The 14,475-nt window shown below is 32.0% G+C and overlaps 1 protein-coding gene across 1 annotated transcript; it reads right to left on the bottom strand.

The window, feature by feature from the left end:
* Positions 1-23: 23 nt before the first annotated feature.
* On the bottom strand, positions 24-11,082 carry LOC109090021 (guanine nucleotide-binding protein subunit beta-4-like). Its single transcript, XM_042766921.1, has 10 exons — positions 10,887-11,082; positions 7,236-7,334; positions 7,071-7,109; positions 5,899-6,005; positions 5,548-5,611; positions 4,704-4,866; positions 3,930-3,996; positions 3,332-3,533; positions 3,056-3,230; positions 24-2,198 (listed from the first exon to the last, which is right to left on the bottom strand). Exons 2-10 carry the CDS (start codon positions 7,290-7,292, stop codon positions 2,092-2,094), a joined length of 981 nt encoding a protein of 326 aa, XP_042622855.1. The 5' UTR covers positions 7,293-7,334; positions 10,887-11,082; the 3' UTR covers positions 24-2,091.
* Between the last annotated feature and the right edge of the window lie 3,393 nt (positions 11,083-14,475).

Raw genomic sequence — 14,475 nt, 5'->3', positions numbered from 1 at the left:
AAAAGACAAAACACATTTTAGGATATGGTTAAAAGTCTTTTTATTGGTTACAATATCAGTGTATGGCAGCATTAACACCATGTTACTTTACAAATACCAAAAAAAAGTTGAGAAACAAAAATGTTACTAAAAATGATTATTTGAAAATATGGCACCGTGAAAGTACACAAGGCAAAACACTCCTGGTTTTATTGGCTCAAAAGAAAAAGAAATGGATAATCAAGCTTACAAAATCGAGCCACAAGTATATCATGAATACTTAAAACATTGGGGATCTAACATGCACTGTAATACTAAAATGCTCTTTCGTTGCGGAGTTTGAGTGGTTTGGAAATCATGCATTAAAAAAAAACCTAAACACATTTGGAAAAGTCATTCATGGTATTCATTAAAGCTCTGAAACATCAGCATTTCAGCCGCTCTTATGGCAGCTGTGTGCTAAAACTGCAAATTCAGCTGATCCAGAACCAACCACTAAAATCTTCAACATGATTATAATAAAACAACCACAAAAAGAATCACGGATCGACAATCTGGCAACCTCTACAGTACCAACAATAGAAATCCGACTTAAATCTAACAACACCAGCATGATTCCGGTTCGAACTGAATTCAAAATGAGGCATTATTACCAAAGACGTTCCCTTTCACAGTTAATCATCATAAAACTCAAAGAAACAAACTAAAATCAATTCATTTATGGAGCAGTGAAAGGGTTTTTATTTATGCTACAAAGCATCTTCATACTGTAAAAGGACTTCTCAGAAAGAAAAATACGTGTTTTGATAATTTCAAGCTGCTTTCCGATTCCCTTTAATATAAAAAGGCGACGTAAAAGAAAGGTTCGAAATGCTTTTCACAGTTAAATGAGGCGTTAACAATGGCACAAATATCACTGTTTTAATCAGGCTTATTAAATCTGGCAACCGCAGCAAACACAGGCATACTGTCAGAACCAATGGCACATAAATATGGCGAACGTGAGTAAACGGCTTCATCGCTATGATCTACGATTTTTGATTCATAGAAAAATTAAGCCAAATATAGTGACTCGGTGAGAAGTTTAACCATCCTGACCAGGTAGTGTTCTTCATTTCCACCTGTTTGCACACATTTACAAGATGAAAAAACTTGTCTCAGCATTCAAACGACGCTTAATGAACACCAAAAACAAAAAAAGTATATATACTGTTTCCAATACGTTCCATCTTTATAACACTTCAATTTAAGAGGAGGGTTTGTGGCCATTTCTAATGAAAAGAAAATAGAAAAAGCAAGTGTTATGGATTCATTCAAAGCACAGTTTTCTTTGTGAGCACCAAGAATAGGGATTTATATACTAGGATTAGTTCTGTTTTGATCACTAGTATTTAAGGCTAAAGTTCAAGGGCAGATCGAATATGAATTTCGTTTGCAATCAAAAGCAAGATTTCTAAAAACAAGGCATCAAAATGCTTCGAGTTAAACATTCGATCGCAAGGCTGCGAGAAAATTCAGTGCTTTCTTTCCAAACACCCTCAAGCACCAATAAATGATGATTGATTTAGTGGCGTGTAAAAAAAACAAACCCCAAAAAAAAACGTCCAGAGGTCATCTGCATAAAAACACAATGTGTTTTATGCTTTTGTTTTCCAATGCACGAAAACCTCCGTAAATTCACAATTTTTTTTTTTTGTAATACAGACTGTTTGCGACGTTCCATTTAGTTTAGCGTTGTTTTCTATGTACAACAAACAAACAACAAAATACAAAAAGTGAAAGATTAATAAAAATGTCATGGGCCAATGATCAACTAGAAAAATATATACATGAACACTATGTATGTATATACTATATGGTATATACATACACGTAATGCTGTACATATATACCATATCTATATTCATATACATGTATATTTACATATTACACAATGACACTTTAATAATCTCTTCCTATAATTCCTGTGGCCTGCAGTGATGATTGGCTTCTCCACGGGATTGAACTACTTACTCAAAATCATGTGTAATAACTGGAATACAGAGGAACTGCTGTGGAAAGACGGAGAAATGGGACCGGAGGAAACAGGAGCCGGAGATTTTAATATCATTCTCAGTTCCAGATCCGAAGGAAACTGTCCCATGATCCCGTGGCCACAGCCATCCCGTCATCAGGTACTCCTAAACAGCTCACTCGGTTGTCATGACCGGCCAGGACACCTGGAGAAAGAGAGGCTCAATAGGTTGTAATGTGAGGTATGGATAGATTGAGAATGAGATTTACAAAATTATAAAATAAATGTTAAAATAAATTAATTAAATAATAATTATTAGATAATGATTAGAATTTTGATAGTAAATTTGAATAAATTAATAAAACAAACAAAAATCAAAGAAAAAAACAAATAAAAATACAGTAAAAATAACATTTACAAAATTATAAGATAAAATAAATGATAAAATCAAATAAAAATTACAAATAAGCAAAAAATACAAATATTAATAATAAAATAAATTAAAAATATATACAAATAAAATAAATAAAACAAAAATTATCAAAATAAAAAATAATTAAACAATGAATAAAAATATGCAAGCAAATGTGAATAAATTAATAAAACAAACAATAATCAAAGAAAAAACATAACAGTAAAAATAACATTAACAAAATTTTAAAATAAAAGAAAATAAATAAAAACAACGAATACAAGTTAATAAAATAAAAATAAAATAAAAATAACAAAACAATAATATAATTAAATAAATAATATAAATAAAAATATGCAAACAAATGAATTAAAAATAGATCAATAAAATAAACAAGTAAATAAAAATATGAAAAAAATTATTTAAAAAAAAGAAATTATAAAAAAGTAATAAGAATAAAATTATAAATAAAATACTTAAAAGCAAACAATATAAAATAAAATAATAACAATAAATAATAATAATAAAAAAAAAAAAAAAAAAAAACAATAAAATAATATTATTTTTTAATTATAATGAAGGGTAGTGAAGTAGTGTTTAGTTATTTTTTGAGTGTTCTGAAGGGTAGTGAAAAAGTGTTTCGCTCTTACCTGCACGTTCGCCTTTTAAAGGGAGGCGTCCACTCTTGGAGAAGGCCACGGAGGTGATTCCACAGATGATGTTGTCGTGAGAATACATCATGAGCTCCTGATCCGCGCGCAGGTCAAACAGCCTGCAGGTGGCGTCGTCTGAACCCGTCGTGAAGGCATTTCCATTCGGAAAGAACTGCGAGAGCAAACAACCGAACTCAATACAACGCTCCATGTAGAGGAGCTTCTAAACCACCGGATTTAAACAAACAGCAAGCATGATTTTAAACAGCTTACGCAGACGGCATTTATATCCGAGACGTGGCCGGTGAAGGACTGCCTGCACATCCCGTCTCTGATGTCCCACAGTTTAGCAGAAGCGTCGCAGGCTCCTGACACGAACGTCTTTAAATCGGGACTGACCGACAGACTCATGACATCACCCGAGTGTCCCGTGAAACTGGTGGTCTGCTGGCCTGTCTCAATGTCCCACAATGCACTGCACAAGACACACAGGAGCAAAGTTGAACACAGATTCCATTTAGTTTCAATCAAAACCAAATGTTTTTAATTCAAGTACAACCTGAAATAACAACTATGACTCCCCGGGAATGCATGAGCTAATTAAATATATACCTTAAATTTAATGCAAGACACTTTGGATTAAAAAAAATATAATAAAAAAAAGAAAATAATTGATAAAATACACAATCAAAAATAATAATAAAACAATAAAAAAAATAAAAAAAAATAGCAAAAATAAATCAAATTAATGCAAGATGCTCTGAATACAATGTACAACATGCCAAATACAGTTAACACCATTTATCCCTTGACATACTAATACTATACAATAATGAGTTTATTATTATTATTGTATGTGACATTAACTCACCATGTGGTGTCACCGGAGCTGGTGATGATCTGATTGTCATCAAGAAAACGACAGCAAGACAGATAGCCTACAATTCATTCATAAAAAAAATTCATTAATTATGTATTTCATTGATTAACGATGAAAAGTATGAAATGCCAAACAGAAAGAATCGTTTTAGAGCAGGGTTTCCCAAACTGAGGTCCGAGAGTTAGCTAAGGTAATAATATTTAATTAAATCATAAAAATGGCAAATTTAAATACATAACAATATTTACATAAAATATAAAATATAGAATTATGTTATTATAATTACCGGTCAAAAGTTTGGAATAATTAAAAATCTTAATTTTTTGAAAGAAGTCTCTTCTGCTCATCAAGGCTGCATTTATTTGATCAGAAATACATTAAAAACACTAATATTGTGAAATATTATTACAAGTTAAAATAACTATTTTCTATTATAATATATTTTATAATGTAATTTATTCCTGTGATACAAAGCTGAAATAAATAATTATTATTATTACACACTTTCGCCTGGTAGTGGATATATTATTATTATTATTATTATCATTATTATTATTATTATAATATAAAAGCATTTAAATATTTTATTTGTTAAACCTGAATAAACCGACATCAGAGAAGCATCAAGTGTGTTGTTACATTGTTGAAAAATTTATTTAAAATCTCAGTAAATATTTTAGGTCAAAGTGGTTCGTCTGATGAAAATCCCTGCTTTAGAGAAAATAGTAGATAAATGACTGAGGAGATGAATAACAGTGACTCTACCTGTGTGTCCAGCCAGCTCTCGGTTGACCCTGACGTTGCCCTCGCGGGTTTTCAGGCTGTAGGTGGAGCAGATGTTGTCCAGGCCTCCGCAGGCCACGTAGTTCCCCGACGGGGCGTAGGCACAGGTCATGACCCAAGAGGAGCGCAGGGGAATAGCGTGCATCTGTCGGACAGAGTTAAAAACATACAACATCCTTCAGTAATCTAACGAGCTAAAGCTGAAGATAAAAAGAAAGCAAGACTGGGTAACACTGTAAAAGTGGTAACCAGCTAGTGTCATCAGATCTGGAGAAATGTAGCATTGCATCAGTGTGTCTGTAGTGAATGGGTGCCGTCAGAATGAGAGTCCAAACAGCTGATAAAAACATCACAATAATCCACACCACTCCAGTCCATCAGTTAACATCTGGAGAAGACAAGATGCTTTTAACTCAAATACATAGAGTCCATGATCCATAATAATGCTTCCTCCTGTTTCTACTGTTGTCTCGCACATCAAAATCCAGACACATATTTGTTTAGAGCTGTTTAAACTCTGCTTGATCTGTGCAGATTTCTCTCCTGATTCACACCAGAACACTTTTTCACTGGAGGAAGTGTTATTATGGATTATAGACTCTATTTTTGAGTTAAAAACATCTTAATGCTGGATTTGTTTCATCTTTTGTCTTCTCCAGATGTTAACTGATGGACTGGAGTGCTGTGGATTATTGTGATGTTTTTATCAGCTGTTTGGACTCTCATTCTGACGGCACCCATTCACATCCATTGCTGAGACACTGATGCAATGATAAATAACATTTTTAATTTGAATAATCTGTACATGGCTCTAGTATGTCATTACCTTGTTGGTCGTATAACCATCCCATATGATCAGTTTGCCATCTTGGGAGGCACTGACAAGTAGCCTAAAAAAAAAAGGCAAAGAAATGATAAAGAGCCACACTGCAGCGAATCCATTTTTCAGTCAACGAAAAGTAATTAATACGGGACACAGATGGGATTTGAGCAACATGGTGGGAAAGGCCTTATTACAGCTCCACGGAAAACGAACACCGGGGTCCCAAGCGTTATTTCATGTAATATTAATCACACAGTTGAAAGGAGACCAGCCTGGAGTGTTTAAAGCAGCGTTTTTTTTTGTACATAAAACCAGTGGTGATGGTTTAGAGAGACCCTCCGATCGAACACACACCTGGAGTCGCTGCCCCAGTGCATGGCGTAGATTTTGGCGAGATGACCTCTGAGCGTGCGTCTCGTTCTCATCTGTATCCGCCCCACTGAGTCCAGGCTCGCCGTCATCTGCCATATGAGCCCAAAACAGCAAGAGATGAAACGTCACAACATTATCAGCTTCCACTAGAGAGCTTTTCCAGTCCAGTGGTACAGTAAGAGCAGTAACTTCAGCATCATCTTCTGCAGCATTTCACTCTTTTACAGAACATTTACTCATAATTTTTATATTAAGGAAGTCTGTAGATGAACTGGTTGATATATACAGTTTATAGATACAGTTTAATACAAAATAAGAAATATATATATATATAAATCTGTATATATATATATATATATATATATATATATATATATATATAAAACCGACGTATATATATATATATATATATATATATATTTATAAAAAAATTCTCTCTGGATTTATCAGTTATGGGTTTGAGTAAAATGTTAATATTTGTTTTAATCTATAAAGGTCTGATAACATTTCCAAATTTTAAATAAAATATTGTCATTTAAACTTGTTTTTTTCCATAAATTGATAATTGGTCAAAATAGCAAATGTTTTCATTTGTTGTGATTGAAAATCAGGGTTGTTCCACCAAATATTGATTTCTTAACTCTTCTGAAGTTAAAACATTGGTATTGTTTTGTCTAAAAACGAATATAAACACGTCTGAAATCATGGCATCTTTTTTTGTTATTTTGACTAATTGTCATTTCATGCAAAAAAAAAAAAAAAAACCTCAAAATGACAAATTTTTATTAAAAATCTGGAAGAAATGTCATCAGTAGTTTACAGAATAAAACAAAAACACATAACTTAAAATCAAAAATCCAGAGAAACTGAGAATTTTAAAGTGGTCTCTAAATTCTTTCCATAGCTGTATAAATGTAATTATCAGCTTTAATGCACTTATCCAAATAACAAAAGCAGTCAAATGTCAAATGTGATTATACAAGACTTCTTCACCTTACAAATGATTGTTCAAAGCAAAAATGCATTGTATTTAGTGAAAAAGTGTGCCGAGGATGGCCACTATTTTTGGTGTCAGCACCCCAAAATCACTTTTGGATTTCATGCAGCTAATATGACGCAGGATGGTGCAATCATAAATGATTTATGTTTCGTACCTGCGAAAGTGTGGAGTCACTGCAGGCTTTTCTAGCATCCTAAAAAACAACAACAAACACAATCCATGACAAAACCCACCAATCTAAATAAACAGCACAAGAAGTCTCTGTGTGTTCGTCTCAAATGAATGTTTCCTCTGGTTGCGTGTCGGTCCAAACACTTACCCGGATCTGGTTGCGAAGCTGTTCCGCTTCCTGTCGCAACTGTTCCAACTCACTCATTGTTCCTGTTTGACCGGCACCCGAGACGAGAACGTGCTGGACCTGCAATCACGCATCATACAATGACACCCGTCAATCAAACACTGCACTAGGGATGCGTGCGATCATGAAACCCCCAAATAGACCAGCTTGCTTTGACCAAATCCATTCCAGCAAGTTTAATTGCATGCACAGACTGATCTGAGAGCAGTGGGAAAGCTCAAAGCGTCTTCAAAACACCACCGAATGCTGCCAAATGCCACCCATATGTTCACTGACCTTTCTTTGATTCCATACGAATGTGTTAGAGTTATACAATCTACTACAAGGCAAGCTCAAACTGCGTCTGAGAGTTCACAGTAACCAGGGTCTAGTACCCTGATGGTTTTAGTTACTAGTCCAGCGTCTCTCATACTAAGAGTGTCATTTGACGCACCCTAAACTTGAGTTCGTTAGTTAGCTATTCATGATTATAAACCAATAATCTATAAACCAAATCTTTAACTTTGTGTCCATCAGGTTAGAAACAAGTCATAATGAAGCATCTGCAATTGAATGTTCAATTAAAAAATGTGACATGGATACAGTAACCAAGTTCAGCATACTCTTCTACAGTATTTCTCAATGCACATTTACAGAATATTTACTAGCGCTGTTAAACGATTAATTGCGATTAATCGCTTCCAAAATAAAAGTTCTTGTTTACATAATATGTGTGTGTGTGCTGTGTATATTTATTATGTATATATAAATACAAACACATGCATGTTTATATTTAAGAAAAATATTTTGTTTATATATTAAATATATTTATGTATAATATAAAATATAAATATATATATACACATGTAAATATTTTAAAAAAATATATACTCTATGTGTGTGTTTATATATACATAAATATACACAGTACACAAACATATATTATCTAAACAAAAACATTTATTTTGGATGCTATTAATCACGATGAATCGTTTGACAGTGCTAATATTTATTCACTAAAAGACACTTAAAATGTAAACAGATTTTTTTTTGACACTACCAGTCAAAAGTTTAGAATAATTATGATTTTTTTAAAAAAAGAAGTCTCTCCTGCTCACCAAGGCTGCATTTATTCGATCAAAAATACTATAAAAATCGTGAAATATTATTACAAATTAAATTAACTGCTTTCTATGTGAAAATATTATAAAATGTAATTTATTTCTGCGATCAAAGCTGATTTTTCAGTGTCACATGATCCTTCAAAAATAGGCATTACCACTTGGTTATTAAAAATATATATAGTAACTAGATCATGAAATATAGTGTTATCATGCTATAAAATAATACTGCCCAAGCAGTCCCGGACAGCAACACCCTCCATATTGTTAATACCAAAACTATAAACGTTTAACAATTATACACCTCCTTATATCTCGGTTTTGGACTTTATGTAATGCTGAGTGACTACAGACTGAAAATATTTCCTGAAAGTGTTACTCGTGTAAGTCTAGCATCAGTAATAAAGCCCCTTTTGGATGTCAGTGCAATCAAATAATCGAACAATGTGCATTTCAAAATATTCTATTTTAGGCCAAGGCTTCCCCAAAGTTGATGAAAAGCTAATAATTAAATAAAGTACAAAAAAAATTAAAATAATTTTAAAATCGAATCAATCAAAATAAAACTCTTCCTAAAAAAAAAAATTAAAATAAAAAAATTAAATATTTTATTTGTTTACCTGCATCAGACAACCCTGAACACGTGGGTGTTTTGTTAAATTATTGAAATATTAACTTAGAATTTCAGGGAAGATGTCAATTAATATTTTAGGTTTAAAAAAACAAAACAAAACTGTATTAGACCAATCTATTTTAGCGTCTGTTGAATGTGTGGCTCAAATGGATTTTTGTGAAAAAATAAAATAAAATAGTAAAATCAGCTTTGAAAACATGAAAACATTCACATAAGTCAGAGAACTACAACTTACGGATCTGAGATACATGAATGACAACCTGTGTGCTTTTATTTAGTCATATAAAACAATAATAATACAACTGAAAGGCAGTTCCAGGAAGCATTATTGCCTCTTATTTCCCTGCTGGGAAGAGGAACTCAACGATATTACACACAATCTTATCCAGAGCGGGTTAAAATATCCTACCGCTCAGAAAGCCTTCCAGTTTTGTGTTTTACAGCATTTGAGCACTAAAGTGTTTCAACATTGCATCAACCTTAATATTCATCTGAATTATCACTCAGTAGCTTAGTTTTAACCATCTATTTCAATTATTTTTTAGAATTTTTCTTTGTCTTTGAAACACATTAAAATTCACATTATTTCTTATTTACGTGTAATGCAGGCATTCCCAAACTTTTTTTTTTTTTTTTATTTTTTATTTTTTTGTCATCTGAATGTCTTTAATCTAATATATTTACTTAAAGAACCCCTGAGATTTTAAAACAATTAAGTATTTTACTTCGGATCTGTGATGTTGGTTAACGGTCACATGACATGCAGGTAAACTAATAAACTATTTTATCTTTTAGGAAGTGATTTAGTTAATTATTAGCTTTTTAATAAACTCACAACCCCCTGCAGTACCTTTACGAACCCCAGTTTGGTAAACATTGATGTTTAATCCACTTTATGTCATTAATTTCAACGAATTGAATATATTTTTCTTCCTTTTTGTATTTTTTTAATATCAATATGACACTAGATTATCCGATTTAAATCAATGTGATAAGTGAGAAAGGTCAAAAGTAATCTAAAAATAATCCGATTATATTAATATTACCTGAAATGTGTAATGATTACGTTAAAAACTACAATTTTTGTCATGTATTATGGAATCAGATTACAATTAGTATGTATTTCTACATTAGATTATGTAATAAATACTGAACTCTGTTTGAAAATAATACCGGCTAGACATTTCTAAACACTGAAATAGCCAACAATATGTAAAATTATGAAATTAAAAGACTGCATTATAGAGTAAAACACCATATGACCCTGTAAATATCAAAATAATTAAAGCTGGCATCTTAAAAAAAAAAAAATAATAATAAACTTTAGGTGAATCAAAACAGACTCTGAGATTTCATCTCAAGGTAAAGTGAAAGTAAAACTATCAGCACAATCTCAGCTACACCAAATACTTTAAAAGCGATTCTAAAAATTAAAATGAAATTCTATGAAGATTATTATCTTTATAGAAATATAATTACTAGCATTCACATTAATTCATCCAAGGAAGACTTTGATTCAAAAACAAGAGTTCGTGTTTACTACAGTAACTTGTGACAAGAACATAACATGACAACCTTTCATTTAACTAACCAACTAACTAATAACCTAACTAACCCATTTAGAGGATTAACCCGTGCCAGGAAACACTTTAACTCGTGTGTTTATCGGGCCTCCTGCCGCCTCGTCGCTTTTAAACATAACTAGCAGATTATAATTTAACTAATTAGCTACTAAATCGAGATTCGACCCATCATCGAGCCCCAAAAACAGTACAAAGGAGTCCAGTGGTGTGAATAAATCAGAGTTTACGAGCTTTTCACAAGCAGGAAATAGACGAGAAAAGAGAAACGCGGCGGACGGGTGTTTTCTCCGCTCACCTGATGAGGCTGGTTCGGGCTAACTCCGCTTCTTTCAGATCCCTAGCATGTTGATGAGCGCACGGATGAATTTCAAAGCGGCACAATTAATTGGAAGTCGATTTTAAACGCATTTAAAGGGCCGCGCAGCCCTCACTCGAGCTGAGAAGCGATTTTCGCCAGCAATCTCGTCACCACACCCATAAGGGAACCGGGAACATGGCAACAGGCGAGACGGAGGGGGGGCCGACAAACAGCGCGCATCTACAAAAGGATAAAATCACTGTTTAAAAGCGCAAATGTGACTTATATTAAGATTAGACTTGTTAAAATTTCAATATACTTGCGAATTGAGTGTTTTTGTGTGAGTGGAGTCAGAACGTGTGTTGTTAGCGCGGTCGGGTTCCCCTGCAGATGGATGGTACGGTCCGTCCGCTGCCTGAACAAAGCGCCTGTGACAGGAAACGTATCCGCTGCGTGTTTGCGTCTCGCGGGGAAGCTGGCGTTGTTTTGTCGTAGCAGAAGTTATATTTCAACCTTTAAGTGCTCGGAAACATTCATACCTTGGTCTGATTTAAAACTAAAATACCATTGAGATTGTTCTGCGACTTTATTGACATGCACTAACTGTACTGTGTTGTGCATTATAGGCTAATGGAAAGACAGGAAGATCAAAACTGTATCGTAATAATGCGTATTATATATATTTTGAAACTGTATCGTGTATCTATATACGTATATATATATATATATATATATATATATATATATATATATATATATATATTAAGGCTGCACGTTTTGGGGGAAAACAAACTAATCAAGATTTTTCTGAAAAAAAAAAAAGCATTTAAAAAAGAAAAAAAAAAAACATTTTTTGCAGTGCTTTGTTTGTTGGGTGTACTGTGTTGTGCATTATAGGCTAATGGAAAGACAGGAAGATCAAAACTGTATTGTAATTATGCGTTTTATATATAACAAGAAATATAACTGTTGGACTATGCCTGCACAATTTGGGGGAAAAAAAACTGTATTATATCAATATGGATGTAAAATAATTCTAATTATTATTATGATTAATATTATTATTAAATAAAATAAAAATTACGAAATCAATAAACAAAATAAATATTACTGTTGTAATATTTCACAGTAAAATAAAAAATAATATTTAATCAATATGGATATAAAATAATTCTAATTATTATTATGATTAATATTATTATTAAATAAAATAAAAATTACAAAATCACTAAACAAAATGAATATTACTGTTGTAATATTTCACAGTAAAATAAAAAATAATATTTAATCAATATGGATATAAAATAATTCTAATTATTATTATGATTAATATTATTATTAAATAAAAATTACGAAATCACTAAACAAAATGAATATTACTGTTGTAATATTTCACTTTAAGAAAAATAATTTTATATTATAAATGTAAAATCACAATACTAATATTAATTTCTTTATTTTTGGAGTTAAAGCATCAGGCTTTTATTTCGATGGAAAACCACAGGTAGCCCCTGAAGCGTATAAATGAACACAGTGCCGCACTTCACTGTGAAACACGCAAATTAAATCATAATCTATGCGTTTTGATAATCACTCTAAGACATATTGTGATTTTGGTTTTATTTTGATTAATCATGCAGCTTTTGTACTATATATACACTATTTTTGCACATGCACATGCACACAAATGTATTGTGCAGAAGCCTATTACACGAAAACTGTATGCATTATCATTATAATTGTACACACACTATTTTAAGGGTTGTATTGTATATTGTGTTTAATGCTGAGAGCAGTTCACTAAACAAAAACTCTAAATGTATGATAATGTACTCGCATTTGGAAATGCTGAATATTTAATGGCATCAGTGAAAGTGAGCAGTGGGTGTAGAATCGATGCAGCGGGTTGAGATCTGTTCTCTGTCAGAGATGGTACGGGCTCTTTCTTTAAAAGGCTTCCGGATGGGTATAATATTTTTATTATCAGTATCTATCACTTAACATAAATGTCAAATATTTTCTAGCACTACGTGTATTAGAAAAAGACAGCAGAACATCAATAGCATGTGATCTAAAAAAAAGAGATGCAGTAGTGGCTAAAAATAGACGTGTTAATATAGAGAAGATACCCAAACACAGGCACATATCCAATCGTCTTCTAAAACAGAATAATAAGAATAATCAGAAATATTAATGTTAAAATCTTCATTTTCGGAGAATATCTAAAGGTACATGTTTACATATATACACACACATGTTTCTTAAGCAGTAAATTATCATATTAGAATGATTTCTGAAGATCATGTGACACTGAAGACTGGAGTAATGATGCTGAAAATTCAGCTTTGCATCACAGAAATAAATGAGAGTTTAACAGATATTCATAGAGAAAGCAGTTATTTTAAATAGTAAAAATATTTCACAATATTACTGCATTTGCTGTGTTTCTGATCAAATAAATGCAGGCTTGATGAGCAGAAGAGACTTCTTTAAAAAAACATTACAAATCCTACCGTTCAAAAACTAAATATAGGTTTTACAAAGAATAAAGAACACAGTTAAGATTGGAACAGATTTACTTTTCAGAAATAACTGAATATTTGGGCTTCTTGGCAGATTCACTCAGTATTATGAATTAATACGGTTTGGTGTTTGAGTTTAATGCAGAAGTGAACTTATGAAGACTGAAGATTGAATACAAAGATTTGTGAAAGCAGAATGATGATTAAATAATGCAGGAAAACAAGCTGTGATGTTCTGTGATTTTACAAATCCAAACACTTCTAATACAATGTTCGTGCACTTCAGAACAACCTCCACATACAAGACAAATGCTACATTAATAACCACTCATAAGTTCACATTTGTGACACCAAAAATTATGCTTTTTAATTCAATTCCATTAAATCATATTCTTAGGAACTCAAATGAGGAATGACTTTATTTATACAAGCTCGAGCTCTGTCATAACATTACCGTCTCGTTATTTGTGTGCTGTGTGTTGTTTTGTATTATGTCCTGTTTACTGTACTTATAGTTTGAATAAATTTGCTCTTTTTTTCATTTGAACATAAGACTGAGAACAGCTGACTTGTGTAATTTATTCAGGGCTGATTTGATCATTTCTTCCCAGAATCCCTGAACACAAGCAGTTTCAGGGAGAAATCTGATCTCACACTGACCTCTGCTGGTCGAGAAGGAAACTGTGACTGTCTCTCAAATTTTTTTTTACATTTTTTGTTAAATTAATAGAGACAGGATATTGGTTACAAATAATTTGCATAGTGCGTTTGGTCAAATAAATTAACTCAATATATTCAATAAATATTAAATTATTTTATATGAATTTGAAATTTCATTTGTGTATTTATTCTGGTATTATTTTTACATTTATTTGAGGATAATTTGATTTATTGATTGTTGCATTTTGGTCAAATAAATAAATAATTTAAATATATTCAATATTAAAAAAAAAATAATTATATGAATTTGCAGCGTTTTGTGTGTTTATATTCTGATATTATTTCTTGATTGATTGATTGATTGATTGATTGATTGTTGCATGTTTGGTCAAATAAATAAATAA

This window comes from Cyprinus carpio, chromosome A11 (genome assembly GCF_018340385.1).
Source record: "Cyprinus carpio isolate SPL01 chromosome A11, ASM1834038v1, whole genome shotgun sequence".
Taxonomy (NCBI): Eukaryota; Metazoa; Chordata; class Actinopteri; order Cypriniformes; family Cyprinidae; genus Cyprinus; species Cyprinus carpio.
The sequence above is the reverse complement of the archived record's forward strand: the minus strand, read 5'-3'. Positions and strand labels throughout refer to the sequence as shown.

Bases quoted from the DNA above. Each gene is read 5' to 3' on its own strand.
- LOC109090021 (XM_042766921.1), bottom strand. From the start codon at position 7,292: ATGAGTGAGTTGGAACAGTTGCGACAGGAAGCGGAACAGCTTCGCAAC. The intron at 4,867-5,547 runs GTAATGACATAC...TCTGTCCGACAG, and splicing joins ATGGTTATACGACCAACAAG to ATGCACGCTATTCCCCTGCG. The intron at 3,231-3,331 runs GTAAGCTGTTTA...TTGCTCTCGCAG, and splicing joins CGGATATAAATGCCGTCTGC to TTCTTTCCGAATGGAAATGC.